The sequence below is a fragment of the Thrips palmi genome, unplaced genomic scaffold, assembly GCF_012932325.1.
Source record: "Thrips palmi isolate BJ-2018 unplaced genomic scaffold, TpBJ-2018v1 HiC_scaffold_8, whole genome shotgun sequence".
Taxonomy (NCBI): Eukaryota; Metazoa; Arthropoda; class Insecta; order Thysanoptera; family Thripidae; genus Thrips; species Thrips palmi.
The window spans coordinates 6,100,860-6,113,049 of record NW_023144635.1 but is presented as its reverse complement, the minus strand read 5'-3'; the positions used below and the strand labels follow the sequence as shown (position 1 = coordinate 6,113,049).

Below are 12,190 nucleotides of genomic sequence, written 5' to 3'. Positions count from 1 at the left end.
GACGCGCTGGTCCTCCCAACCCCTTGGCGTCGAACGCCATTTTCCTTACCTCATTTCTCAATTTCAATCAAGTGGAGGCCGGCGGGTCCAATTTCGTGAGAGGCTGCTCGCGGTGCGCGCCCCGGTTCGAGGCCGCGGCAGGGTTTGGCGGAAGACGTCGGCGTAAGCAAGAACCGCCGCGCCGTGGCGCCACGGCCTTTAGCGGGACTTTCATGTCTCTTTTTTCGGGGGCACCATGCCGCCCGGACTTCAATTCCGGGCTTCTTGTTTGCACATAAACCCTCTCCCTGACGCTTTTTAGAGCCTCGGAGCCGTGGCGGCCTGAGCCTTTTCCGCGAGCTTTTCACCCTCCAGGGAGCTAAACGTGGAGAGGGAGGGCTCGGACGGCGTGGAGCGCGCCCCGCCGGACCCCGTGGCCTGTAGGCAAACCCTTCTTCAACCCCCCCCTTCACTGTGTGGCTTTATTTTTCGTTTTCAGTGGAGGCGGCGGGTCATGGGCCTTTAGGTGACGTCTTTAACCCCCAAGGCAATTCCAGTGTGCTGAAGTGGCAGCAGCCAGGCGCAACAACCGACTCGCTCGTTACCCGCCACGGCCTTAAGCGGCACTTTATGACTCTTTTTCTGCGGACATTTTCCGCAGCGGACGGCCCTCCTGTCTTCTTGTTTGGACATATTCTCTCATCCCTGTCGCTCGAGAGCCTCGAGAGCCGTGGCGGCGCTGAGCCTTTGTCCGCGAGCTTTTCTCTCTGGCCGCTACGCGTGGAGTGGGACGGGCGTGGACGGGCGTGGAGCGCCGCCACCGCCGGACCTCCGTGGCACTGTCACGGCCCTGCATCTTCACACCCTTTCACTGTGTGCCGTGGACGCTGTCGGTTCGTTTTCGGCGGCGGTGCGCTGGGATCATGCTGGCCTTTAGGTGACGTCTTTAATGTCGCCAGCAAGGCAATGCCAGTGTGGCTGAAGTGGCAGCCAAGCCAGGCAGGCACAGCCGACTCTGTCTCGTTACCCGCGCCCTCGCCCAAGCTCTCACTAGTGACGTTTGACTGCGGTAGTTTGCTGCAGCGAGAGCGGCCCTCAAGTTGCTGCAATGCAGTGAAAGCGCGGCTTGCTGTCTGCCTGTCGTGGTTTGGCCGGGCTCTACCTGGGCTGCCTTCCACCTGTGTTGCTGACGCTCTCTTTGCTGTTGCAGGGTCCGGGTGGGGCATGGCGATGCCGCGGCCGCGTCGCGGAGCGTCGTGCTGTGGGCCGCGACGACGCCCGCCAACCTCGACGCCGACCGCGCCGCCAATGCCGCCTTCCCGGGCGTGGCCGCCGCCGCCACCGCCGCTGAGCGCGCCGCGTGCCCGGTGATGGTGCTGCGGGGCGCGACGGCCAGGGCCACGGCCTAGAGTGAGGCGGTGAGGCCGAGCCTTGCCACGGCCCCGGCCACGGCCCAGGCCCAGGCCACGGCCGCTGCGGAGACTTCGTATGGAGACTCCCAGCCCCAGTGCGCTGCTGCTCCCCAACGCGTCGACGCTGCTCGAGCTGGACAACGCCTCCCTGGCCGCCGGCCCCCTCGGCCCCAGCTTCGCCCCCGGCAGCTTCGCGGACGCCGACTCTGCCTTCGCCGCCGGCGGCCTCATCTCATGGTTCCCCGGCAGGGACTCGCCGTACTCCACGGCGCAGGCCGTGGTGATCGCGCTGGTGCTGCTGTGCGTGGTGATCGTCACCTTCGTCGGCAACATCCTGGTGTGCGTGGCCGTGTGCCTGGTGCGCAAGCTGCGCAGGCCCTGCAACTACCTGCTCGTGTCGCTCGCCGTCTCCGACATCTGCGTCGCCGTGCTCGTCATGCCCATGGCGCTGCTCCACGAGGTGTTCGGCCGCTGGGACTTCGGGCGCGTCATGTGCGACCTGTGGGTGTCGTTCGACGTGCTCTCCTGCACGGCCTCCATCCTCAACCTGTGCATGATCAGCGTGGACCGGTGAGTGGCATCCATCTTGCATGCGCCATTATCCCGTTCGCCCGTTGACATCCCGAGAGAGCGCCGCCCCAGCCGCGCCGCTCTAGCCGCCGAGGTGATCGGGGGTACTCACTCGCTTGGTGACTTTGTGGCTCATCCAATATGCACGCGTTTACAGGGCGGGCCTCTCCGAGGGGAACACTCGCGGATAGTGGTGTGCAAACTGGTGTAGGCGTGCGTAACACACCACTGTGTGAGTTGCCAAGTACACACCTAGCGCGCAGCCTGCAGTGCACGCGGCGTCGGCGCTGCAGTTTGGGAGGAAACGCTGCAACTGTGCTTCTGAGCGTAACGGCACTCCCGAGTCGCTCGGACCGAACTTGCTGTAAAAGTCCGTTTTCTGAACCTCGCTGCCGCTTGCACCGCGCTCGTGGCGGAAATCGCCGAGCTGTCGCGCTGCCGCCCCGCCGCTGGAAGCTGGGACCGAGAAAAATGACACCGAGTCTGCGGGGAACTCGGTTCGTTATATCCACCCACCTGCAGGGACTGTGCCCCGCCAGCCTTTCCGTCCCCTGTCGCTTCGTTTGTGTGGCGAATTAATTTCCCAGAGGGAACGCCCGTGTGGAAAACATAAAATTGATTGGACAAGCCAGCCGCGCTGGGGCAGCTCGGCCTGCCGGGCCTGCCGCGCCGGGCCGCCCAGGTCGACATGACGCCGATGCCGTCACCAAGCCGTGCCCGGTCGCGCCGTTCCAGGGGATTCCCGGCGCGCGTAATCCTTTAATTCGACAATCCCGCGCGCAGCAACGAAAACAACAACACGAAGGAAAACGAGAGTGCTGCTGGCGGGCTTGCACGGCGCTGCTGGGACGACGCAGCTGGTCCGCATTTTTACCTCGGCCCTGCATGCGACACAGCCCCCTCCCCTCTGAATTGTTGACGTTGTTTATGACGGTCCCGGGCGGAAGGTCGCTGCATGGCCCACTTTATTTACATTCCGAGCTTTGATGCGCCGAACAGGGAAACACCCCCGGGGCGCTATCTAGTGCCGCGCCGCCCCCGCCGCCCCGTCCGGTGGACCGTCTGGCCGCATAACGCACAACGAATATGCGAGCAGCGAAAATAGACATGGCCCTCCCTGCAGCCCTAATGTCGGAAGCCGAGTGCTGCGGGCGGACCGGGGCGGACGGGCAAACGGCCGTCGAGGTAAACAAACCCGAGGATGAGCAATGTAGGCGCTGTCATCATCATCATCATTCGGACGGAACGAAAAAGCGCTGCGGTTTTTCTCGAAGCGCGCGCGTGTTGATATGCGCAGGCAATGGAGTGCACTATTTTTGGAAGAATGCGGGGCAGAATGTTGACGCAATATTACCGTCAACTCCCCGGGGCCGGGACGGCATGCGCGGCGCTGCGTGGCGCTGCGTGGCTCTGCGTCGGGTCACCGGGAGAGGCCAGCATGCCTTGTGGTGGTGGAGAGCGGAATGCCACCGGCTGCTCGTCCTTCCGGGTCCTAGACCGGAAGTAATGCATGCAGGCCCGCCCTCCTGAGGATAGAATGGCGCCCCGACGCTGCATGCTGGGAGTAGATCTCGGACGGGACGTCGTCACGCTGCAACCTTGTCGTTAAAATGCACCGCCGTGCTGGCTGCCGCCCATCTCGAAATCGATAAAGCCGAAATGCGTCGGCGCTGCGTCGTGCGATATTAATGGATAACCCTCGGCCGCCCTGGGAGAGACGACCCTGCCTCACCCTCACCCCCACGCCGGGCCGGGCGAGGCCAGGCAGGGCCAGGCAGGGCCTACCGCACCGAAAGGGAATATTATGCTTCTTCATTATCAGCGGGGTGTGGTGGGGCGTGGCTTGATGATGGTTCAAATTACCTCGAAAGCAACACCCGGAGGAACTCCAATCCGCCCCGCCCGTTAGCGGCTTGGCGAAAATTAGTTACGCCAAGAGCCGTGCTGATGGGTGTGTGCTACGGGATAACAGTAGGTAAGTATAGTGGAAGTAGAATGGATGTTTATTTTTTCTTGCCGGAAAGTTGTCGACCAACTGCTTACCGAGGCTTTGCTCTTGTTCGCCGTCATGGCGAAGCGAGCCGCGCGCTGCCGCGATACTTGCAGTCAAAATGCAAATGCGGCTCTGTTTGCTCGCTCGCCCGAATCCATCACGGCCTTTGTTTTCGCAGCAATGCATCGACGCGCCGCGGGAATGGAGTCGGAATAAGGCGCCACGCCAAAGGGTTGGCAGTGTGGTGCACTGTCGAGCTTTTTGGGCCCCGCGTGTCCTGACGCGTTTCAAGCCCCTTTGGATGTGCGTGGCCGGGATCAGGGATCGAGGGAAGGACGCCGATTTGGGCGGGAAGATGGAGCGTGAAGTGGCCGTCCAAAGGCCACTCCCTGATGCATATTGATGCCTTCGGCTGGACGACCTTAACCTCATTACTGCCCTGGTTTCCCCATCTCATTTCGGCACTCTTTTTTGGCGGGTCCACGAGGGCGGAGACAGCCCCGGGCGACGGCGTTCTTTGGCTGCGTCATCTCGACTGACTCATTTCGTCGCTGTGTTTGTATTCCAGATGCACTGCTAGTGTGTGACCGTCGTGACCAAGCGGCTTCTTACTCACAAAAAGGAACATGAAAAATCGACAGAAAACTTACGTTTTTCTTTTTGTGTGTTGGCATTTTTGCTGCCGGGTCGTTAGCAGCCGCGAGTGCTGAGAGTGCTGCTTCATTTCTGGAACGCCAGGGCGACTTCTTCTTGTAGAACCTGGACGACGCGATTACGGCATTTGTTTCAATAAGACGGCTTTGCTCTCTTTCCACTTTTTATTCGGATCGTAATTTAACGAGATCGCCGGTCCACTTGGCAGTTCTGTCTGCAGTGTGCCCGGCGGAGAGTCACGGTATCGGATTCACAAAAACGCTCCAGAGTCAATTCCTTCTTTAACGTCTCCTGCTCACTGCGCTCTCTGTAGTCACAAAGGACCGGTATAGGCAAAGGCGAGGGGCGATGAGAAAAAAAAGGGAAAAAATAATACAGCAGGGCCTTTGTCTGTTTGCACTTTTTCTTATTTCTTTGTGTTTTTTTTCCTCGTTGCCTTCTTCTGCTCCCCTCTGAGCTCACCCTCGAACTTGCGTGAGAAGAACACGGGCAGTAATCACTCGAACGAGTGACAGCGAGCTGGCACAAAAAAGAGAAAAATACAATTATCTTTCTGTCTACATTCTGAAGATCGACATTAAACGACAACGTTATCACGCAAAAAGAGACAGCACACAAAAAGCGGATTGCGTGTTTGAAACTTCACCCGGATTTGAAAAGGATTTTCTTAATCCGAAGGCGTCCCACACTCACTCGCTCGCTCGCAACAGTGCACTTTTTCGGAGACCGACAATACTGTCCCTTTAACATTTAGAGCAGTACGACATTTTTACTTCCCCTGTACATGCATAACATTTCTCCCTCTGTATATGCCCCGTTGTTTTTTCTCGCTGCCCCCATCGGCGCGTGCCTCACTTTGACAGAGGCGGGCTCGCGAATCCAGCGTCGTGGGGGAGGGGGTGGGGGCAACCCTGCCACGGGGCCGCTCGGGCCGTGGGGTGGCACACCGTGGGCACACCGTGGGCACACCGTGGGCACACCGTGGGCACACCGTGGGCACACCGTGGGCACACCGTGGGCACACCGTGGGCACACCGTGGGCACACCGGTGGCACAGGTGGGAGAGTGCGCCGCACCGCGCCACGTCCCTCTTCATTTCACTTGCCTCGGAACATTTCATCACGCAGCTAGAGAGCGCCTCATTCCGGAGTCACGGACAGGGGGGCGGTAGGGCCGGGATGAGGCCGCGGGGGGATTGAAGAAAGAACACGAACAGACAAGTGTGCCACCATCCCCTTTGTTTGTTGCTGCGTGGGCAGGAATGGTACGAGGGCTGGTTTCGGCAAAAGGGCTGCTATTCAACCTTTTTATATTTATTTAAGATAATGTGGAGGCGATTTCTTTGAAACAGCCACCTAGCCTCACAGCTCAGCTCAGTGGGTCAGAGTACACCTGCAAATTTATTAAAAAAAATGGAAATAATCTGATATTTTTCTAGAAACTATAAGTTTAATTATTACGTCAGACTCACAGCAAAATAAATCACAGAAACAGTCACAATTTATGAAGAGTTCTGGACGGACAGTTGACGTTTACGTGCGCCTGTGTTGAATTCTGTTTTGTTTTGGCTGTGCCTTAGATTGCTATTATTTCAGCAGCCTGCAAAAGTTGCGAAATCGTTTGAAACAACTGGTTGCCGCTATCACTTACCGAGACCCGGGCCCGCTCCGTTGTGCCAAGTTTATTCTCACTCAAGCCTTCCGCGATGCGAAAGAGTTCCATGCGAATGGCTCGGCGGGTCGGAGCGCTCGACCCCAGCCGACGCTCTGAGCGTAATTAAAAATTGAAACTTTGTTTCTGGCCTTTCTCGTTCGGGCTTGCCTCTTTCATTGGGGCCGGCCTGCCACTTGTGCGCGTCGCTGGCGTCGCTCCATCCCGCTCAGGCCGTCAAAACGCGCGCACACGACTGCCCGATGAAAAAGGGAATTGGCCGGGCCATTGTCTCTGGATCGGGCGGTGCGAGGGATCCCCCGTGATTGCCGGTATTTTCCTGGGCGGAACAAAAGGGCGGCTCAACAAGGCCCACCCCCCGGCCCGGCGGCCCGGCCCGGCCCGGAGCAGGGCCTGGAGCAAGAGCCTCCAGCTGAAGGTGCTTACAGCGGCTCTGCCTGTAATTGCCCTCCTCCACTGGTCCCTATCAATTGGGGTGTCGAATTAGCACCTGCTGCCCTTGGCGCTGCCGCGTGCCGCGGCCTCGGCCCCTCCCGCCGCGCCCAGCCCTGCCCCGCCGCCTACTCAGCCATTCTGACAGTACCTATGTCATGGCGGAAGCGGCGGTAGGCAGCCCAGCCCTGTCCGACCCTGTGTCAGTCTGGGCAAGGCGGCGGCCCAGGCGGTCCAGGTCGGCCCGCAGTCTGCTCCACGTCGGGCCGCCGCGGGAAGTCCTGGCCGTTCAGTCCGGGGAGCCAAGAGGGTGGCCCCAAATGGGCTGCCGCGTAATTGGGGCGCCACGCGTTGCCGGGATTGACTAATTTGCAGTGGTCTATCGCGGCTCGACCGTCTGTGCGGGGCGGGGCAGACGCACGGCTTGATGCAGCCCAGCCATTTGTCAATGCGCGGGCACAACTTGACGGAATCAGCATTTTTGCGAGTACTAGCCGCCGAGGCAGCGGGTAGCGCGATACTTGGCCACTGTTCTCCCCCTGCGGTCCTTTGTCCGTGAGATTATTGGACTTGTTTCTACTTTATTATCCGCCAGTCTCCTGGGACTGGGGGACAGATTGCCCGGTCAAATCTCCTTGCGCCGTGTCCTCCTAGGGAACCGAGGAAATGCAACGTGGCTTCATCTGTCGGTCGGCGGAGGGATGGAACGCTTGCACTGATTTGTGGGTTTTCGCGAAAATGCCGTGACGTTTCCACGGAGCGCCGCGTGAGTAGGCCAGCCCGCCAGGCATGTGGGCAGCGCTTTGAGGGCGGAGTAAGGTTGCTTGATGAAATGCCTCCAATGTACGTGCTGAAATATTTTGAACCAAACCAGTATAAATTTTTCTGCTTGGACGAAGATTCACACAAGTCCCCACTGTTTGATATTTTTTTTTCATTTTCCCCGTTCTTTGTCTGTCTTGTGACGATCATTAGGCCTTTAGAGAGCAAAAAATAGGACGATATGAAAAGTGAAAGGAATAAAAAGGCAGCCGCTTCTTGACCCCCGCCTCGCGCAAACTTCGCCGTTGGCTAAACCAGGGGGTGGCAACAGCCTAGTGCGCGCGTGAAGCTATGCGCGCCGCTCGGGCCGGCAAGGAGCGGCCGGGCGGCTGGGCCGCGCGGCCGAACCAAATTAAACAGAACTTTGTCAAAACTGCATCGAACTGAGTAAACGAGGTCATTTTTAGATTCTACGCAAAATTTCCTATCCGTGAGTGACAATGGAATGGACTTTTGGATATGTAAAACAGTTCTAAAATCAATTTGAAAACCAAATTTACGGCACCAGACAGCCGACTTGAAGTTTCCCTTTCACTAAAAAAGCTATTTCCGTTCGTTTTAGGTCCATACATACAGCGAGCCGATTGTTGGCCACTATTTTCCGGGTTGCTTGGTACACTTGGAACGCCAATACGACTTCTGTAGCAGAAATGCCGATCCAAAAACTAATTTCCATTTTTGGTCCAAAATTGTATTTTGCAACTTTGGAGGTTAAAAGGACAGTTTGAAATAGGTTTCTCAGCATTGTCAACCTCACCAAGCAACCCAGAATTCAATTCTCTATCGCCCTGCTGTGTTGGATTTGCAAAAGGAGGTCAAACTTCTAATTGAAACGAAAAGGCCCGAAGCGCTGCAAAACCGCCAAAACAGTTCAAGTATTTTGTGGAGCTTAATGTGTGAAAACTATTTCTCAGATTGTAAATCCAACCACACCACCTTGTAGGCCAGCCAATTCTACAGCTCCATTGTAAGTTTCATCGCAATCGGAGACCAAGAGTAAAGACAGCTATAATAATTGTAAATCCCATCAGTTTGGTTGATTGGTCGAGCGGGCGCAAGTATGAGAAATCGCTGCGGCAGATTTTTGCAGCTAACTTTAAAATATATTCTGCCGCCTTCACTCTTGGTCTCCGATTGCGATGAAACTTACAATGGAGCTGTAGAATTGACTGGCCTACAAGGTGGTGTGGTTGGATTTACAATCTGAGAAATAGTTTTCACACATTAAGCTCCACAAAATACTTGAACTGTTTTGGCGGTTTTGCAGCGCTTCGGGCCTTTTCGTTTCAATTAGAAGTTTGACCTCCTTTTGCAAATCCAACACAGCAGGGCGATAGAGAATTGAATTCTGGGTTGCTTGGTGAGGTTGACAATGCTGAGAAACCTATTTCAAACTGTCCTTTTAACCTCCAAAGTTGCAAAATACAATTTTGGACCAAAAATGGAAATTAGTTTTTGGATCGGCATTTCTGCTACAGAAGTCGTATTGGCGTTCCAAGTGTACCAAGCAACCCGGAAAATAGTGGCCAACAATCGGCTCGCTGTATGTATGGACCTAAAACGAACGGAAATAGCTTTTTTAGTGAAAGGGAAACTTCATGTCGGCTGTCTGGTGCCGTAAATTTGGTTTTCAAATTGATTTTAGAACTGTTTTACATATCCAAAAGTCCATTCCATTGTCACTCACGGATAGGAAATTTTGCGTAGAATCTAAAAATGACCTCGTTTACTCAGTTCGATGCAGTTTTGACAAAGTTCTGTTTAATTTGGTTCGGCCGCGCGGCCCAGCCGCCCGGCCGCTCCTTGCCGGCCCGAGCGGCGCGCATAGCTTCACGCGCGCACTAGGCTGTTGCCACCCCCTGGCTAAACGGATGGGAATCATTTCCGGTGCTGGCGGGAGAACAAGTGGCGGGGCCCTGGTGGGGCCCTTTGCCGCTCTTCGCGGAGGATTTCGTGGCTGCCTCAACACTGGCCCCCGCATCACTCGGGAGGGAAACCGTGGCCGAGATATTAATTCTGAAAATGAGGCGTGGAGTAAAACTTTTGCATTGGCCCGGTATCATCTGGAATTTGATCCCACGGACGGCGACCACTTTGCTGAGGGCTGCTTGGACCTGCTCGGGCCGTTAGAATCCTTCGCCAACTCCACGCACTCGTTGACGATCTCTTTAGCGGGACGTGCGCCGCCTGGGGCGAGCCTGCCGACCGATCCCGAACACTGTCTCTGTCGCACTCCCGTGGAAGTGCGAGCGAGAGGGGCCGACAGGGCTCCGTTCGGAATCAGTCCGCTGGGGATGGATGGCGGCCTCGGATTTATGTCGACAATTTGCACTTTCTTCTGGGCCGGCATCGTGCCAGCTCCGTGCCAGCGGCGCGAGGCGCGAGGCTCCGCCATCAATAGTGGCCGCCCGAAACAAGACGCATTAGTGTCTGCTGCACTCCGTCAGGTCCGCCGCTTTGTCGGTGACACGTGGTGCGCCTTGCCATGGCACGCTGTGACTCGCCCCGACAGGCCGACTCAAGCCCAGCCAAGCCGGCCACGGCATCACCGCAAGCGTGACAGGAATCCGGGCCTGATTATTAGTTTGATTTTCTCGGGGCCGCCAAGTTAGGGGAGCGAAGCGAGCGAAGCCCCGCAGAGGCGGTAGGTGGGCCGCTAAGGAAGCACGCGCCATAGTTCGGGACTCCGCGGAAAACGAAGCCAGTGTTGAGCGATATCGACAGCGGGAGTCGAGTTGCGGCCACTCGCCGAACAGCCGGCCAATCGGTATCTTCTTTCAGCGGTCGTTCAAGACGCTCATTCGCTGTGACCGCCACCGATACGCTATCAGACTACGGGGAAAGGGTCCAAAATTTATCTGTTACCGTCAACAGATCAACTCCCAATCACTTAATGGACCAACAGTTTTTCGCAGGCGAAACCCTTGTTAATCATCTGACAGACTGGCAGCCACGTTCTGACAACCCCATCTCCCTGCTCGCGCGGGCCCGCCCGACCGCGCTGCCGCGCTGCCCCAGAGACATGGCCGTGTCCGTGGCCGCCCTTAATTGGTCTCGTGATTTACGTGACTGAAGCAACGAGCACCGCCTCGCTGGGCACCTTCAAGGACGCCATCTACTCGAAACGGAACAAGTTTCAGGTGCACCGCGCGAGCTTCGCAAGCGTTACGCACATGGTGACCGGTTAAATCAAATTCGAAAAATCCATATTCCCGCATGACGCTTGCATTGCAACCACGCTGCTGACGAAGTACCTGAAGTTTCCGTGAAGCCTGCTCTTCTTTGCTCGCGGTGCAGTCTGCGATCGGGTGACGTGCTCATTACTGGCGGCGGCATTCCTGGGCTGGCTCGGCCGTCTGCCCCGGCAGTGCCTTGGCACGCATGCGCGGCCAGCACGCAGTAAATCGTCCCCACGTCCACGATAGCGTCCACGTGGGCGGGGCCGGCGGGGCGGCGGCGAGGGTGCCTTCGTCCGCGGGGAGACTGGGGAGACGGCGCTATGAAGAATGCAGCACTTTATCGCGTTGCGGACCACTGAGGCCGTCCGCTGGGTCCGCTGGGTCCGCGCACTGCACGCGCCCGACCACCTTCCCGCTGCGAAAGTAGCTTTGTAGTTTGGGCAAGTCGCGTCCCTCGCGATGAAGTACGACAGGCACAAAGTTGTCGGCCGCTTACTTTTTAATTTGCTGCGTGCCCTCTGTTGTTCCCCTCCAAGTTGGAGCGCACGTGGTGCGCGCAGTGTGCGCCAAGAAAGTGGACTCGCTCTGCGCAGTGCGGCAGGCGCGGCAGGCGCGACCCCTTTCATGTGCCGAAAGCCCCTTATCCATCAATCGAGCGTTACCAAGTTTTGTTTTCCCGTGGTTGCGCGTGAACCACCTCGGGGAAAGATCGGAAAAAAAGACGTATGGGGTTGGCAACACTACGTGCGGCCCTGTTTCGGCTCAGAATGGATCGAGCGCTGTGTGTGTTTACCGGGAGATGTGTGCGGTGAATGCGAGAATGGGTCCGCCGCAAACTAGATAGACTGAAACGCAGTTCTGCAATAAGCGGGCCGAGCAGGAATTCGGACCACGTAGTTCTCGCTTGGGATTCGTCGCGTGACGTCAGCGGGGGCATCATCTATCCAGCAGCAGAATCATGTCAGGCGCCTCACACGAGCTTTGTGGCTCGGACAAAAAATAATTGTGATTTTTCCGTAGAGATAATTTCTTTTGTTCACATCCAAATCTTCACAACGCTGCCTTTTGTGTGTCGAGCCATCCGGACAGTTGTCGTGCACCAGTGCAGTTTGTGTCGAATGGCGGCCGAAGCAAGCCCGCCCACCAGTGCCCTGCGATTACAAGACGCCAAGTTCGGTCGTTATGCCGGTTCGCGTAACTTGCCGTGCGCGCGCACGCGTCAGGTCGACCGTGCCGTCGGCCGCGCCGGACGGGCGTCTCGCTGCACCGGAAGCAGCAGGCGAGTGCTCGCATACATTGACTTTACGGGTGTTGGTGTTTCGTTTTCAGTCTGCCATTTTTCTCGGCGGGTAGTGGGGTTCTCACTGCAATGGCGACCGACTTTGGCACTCGTGAGTTTCCAGCCCAAACTCGGCGACACCTCGCTTTCTTCTTTTCCCAAAAGAAGGGCGGTATTTTTGCGGCGACGGCGCCTCACC

General features: G+C 57.3%; 1 protein-coding gene and 1 long non-coding RNA gene across 2 annotated transcripts in view; both read left to right on the top strand.

Annotated features, from left to right (window-relative positions):
- Positions 1-1,298, top strand: part of LOC117653471 — a 79,125-nt gene extending 77,827 nt beyond the window's left edge. Inside the window, exon 3 of the long non-coding RNA XR_004588235.1 lies at positions 1,190-1,298. This is a non-coding gene — a long non-coding RNA (uncharacterized LOC117653471). The remainder of the gene's footprint in view (positions 1-1,189) is intronic.
- A 94-nt stretch (positions 1,299-1,392) lies between these two features.
- Positions 1,393-12,190, top strand: part of LOC117653536 (5-hydroxytryptamine receptor 1-like) — a 44,908-nt gene continuing 34,110 nt past the window's right edge. The window contains exon 1 of the mRNA XM_034399277.1: positions 1,393-1,961. Within this exon, the coding sequence (XP_034255168.1) occupies positions 1,468-1,961 (494 nt within the window). The 5' untranslated portion in view covers positions 1,393-1,467. The remainder of the gene's footprint in view (positions 1,962-12,190) is intronic.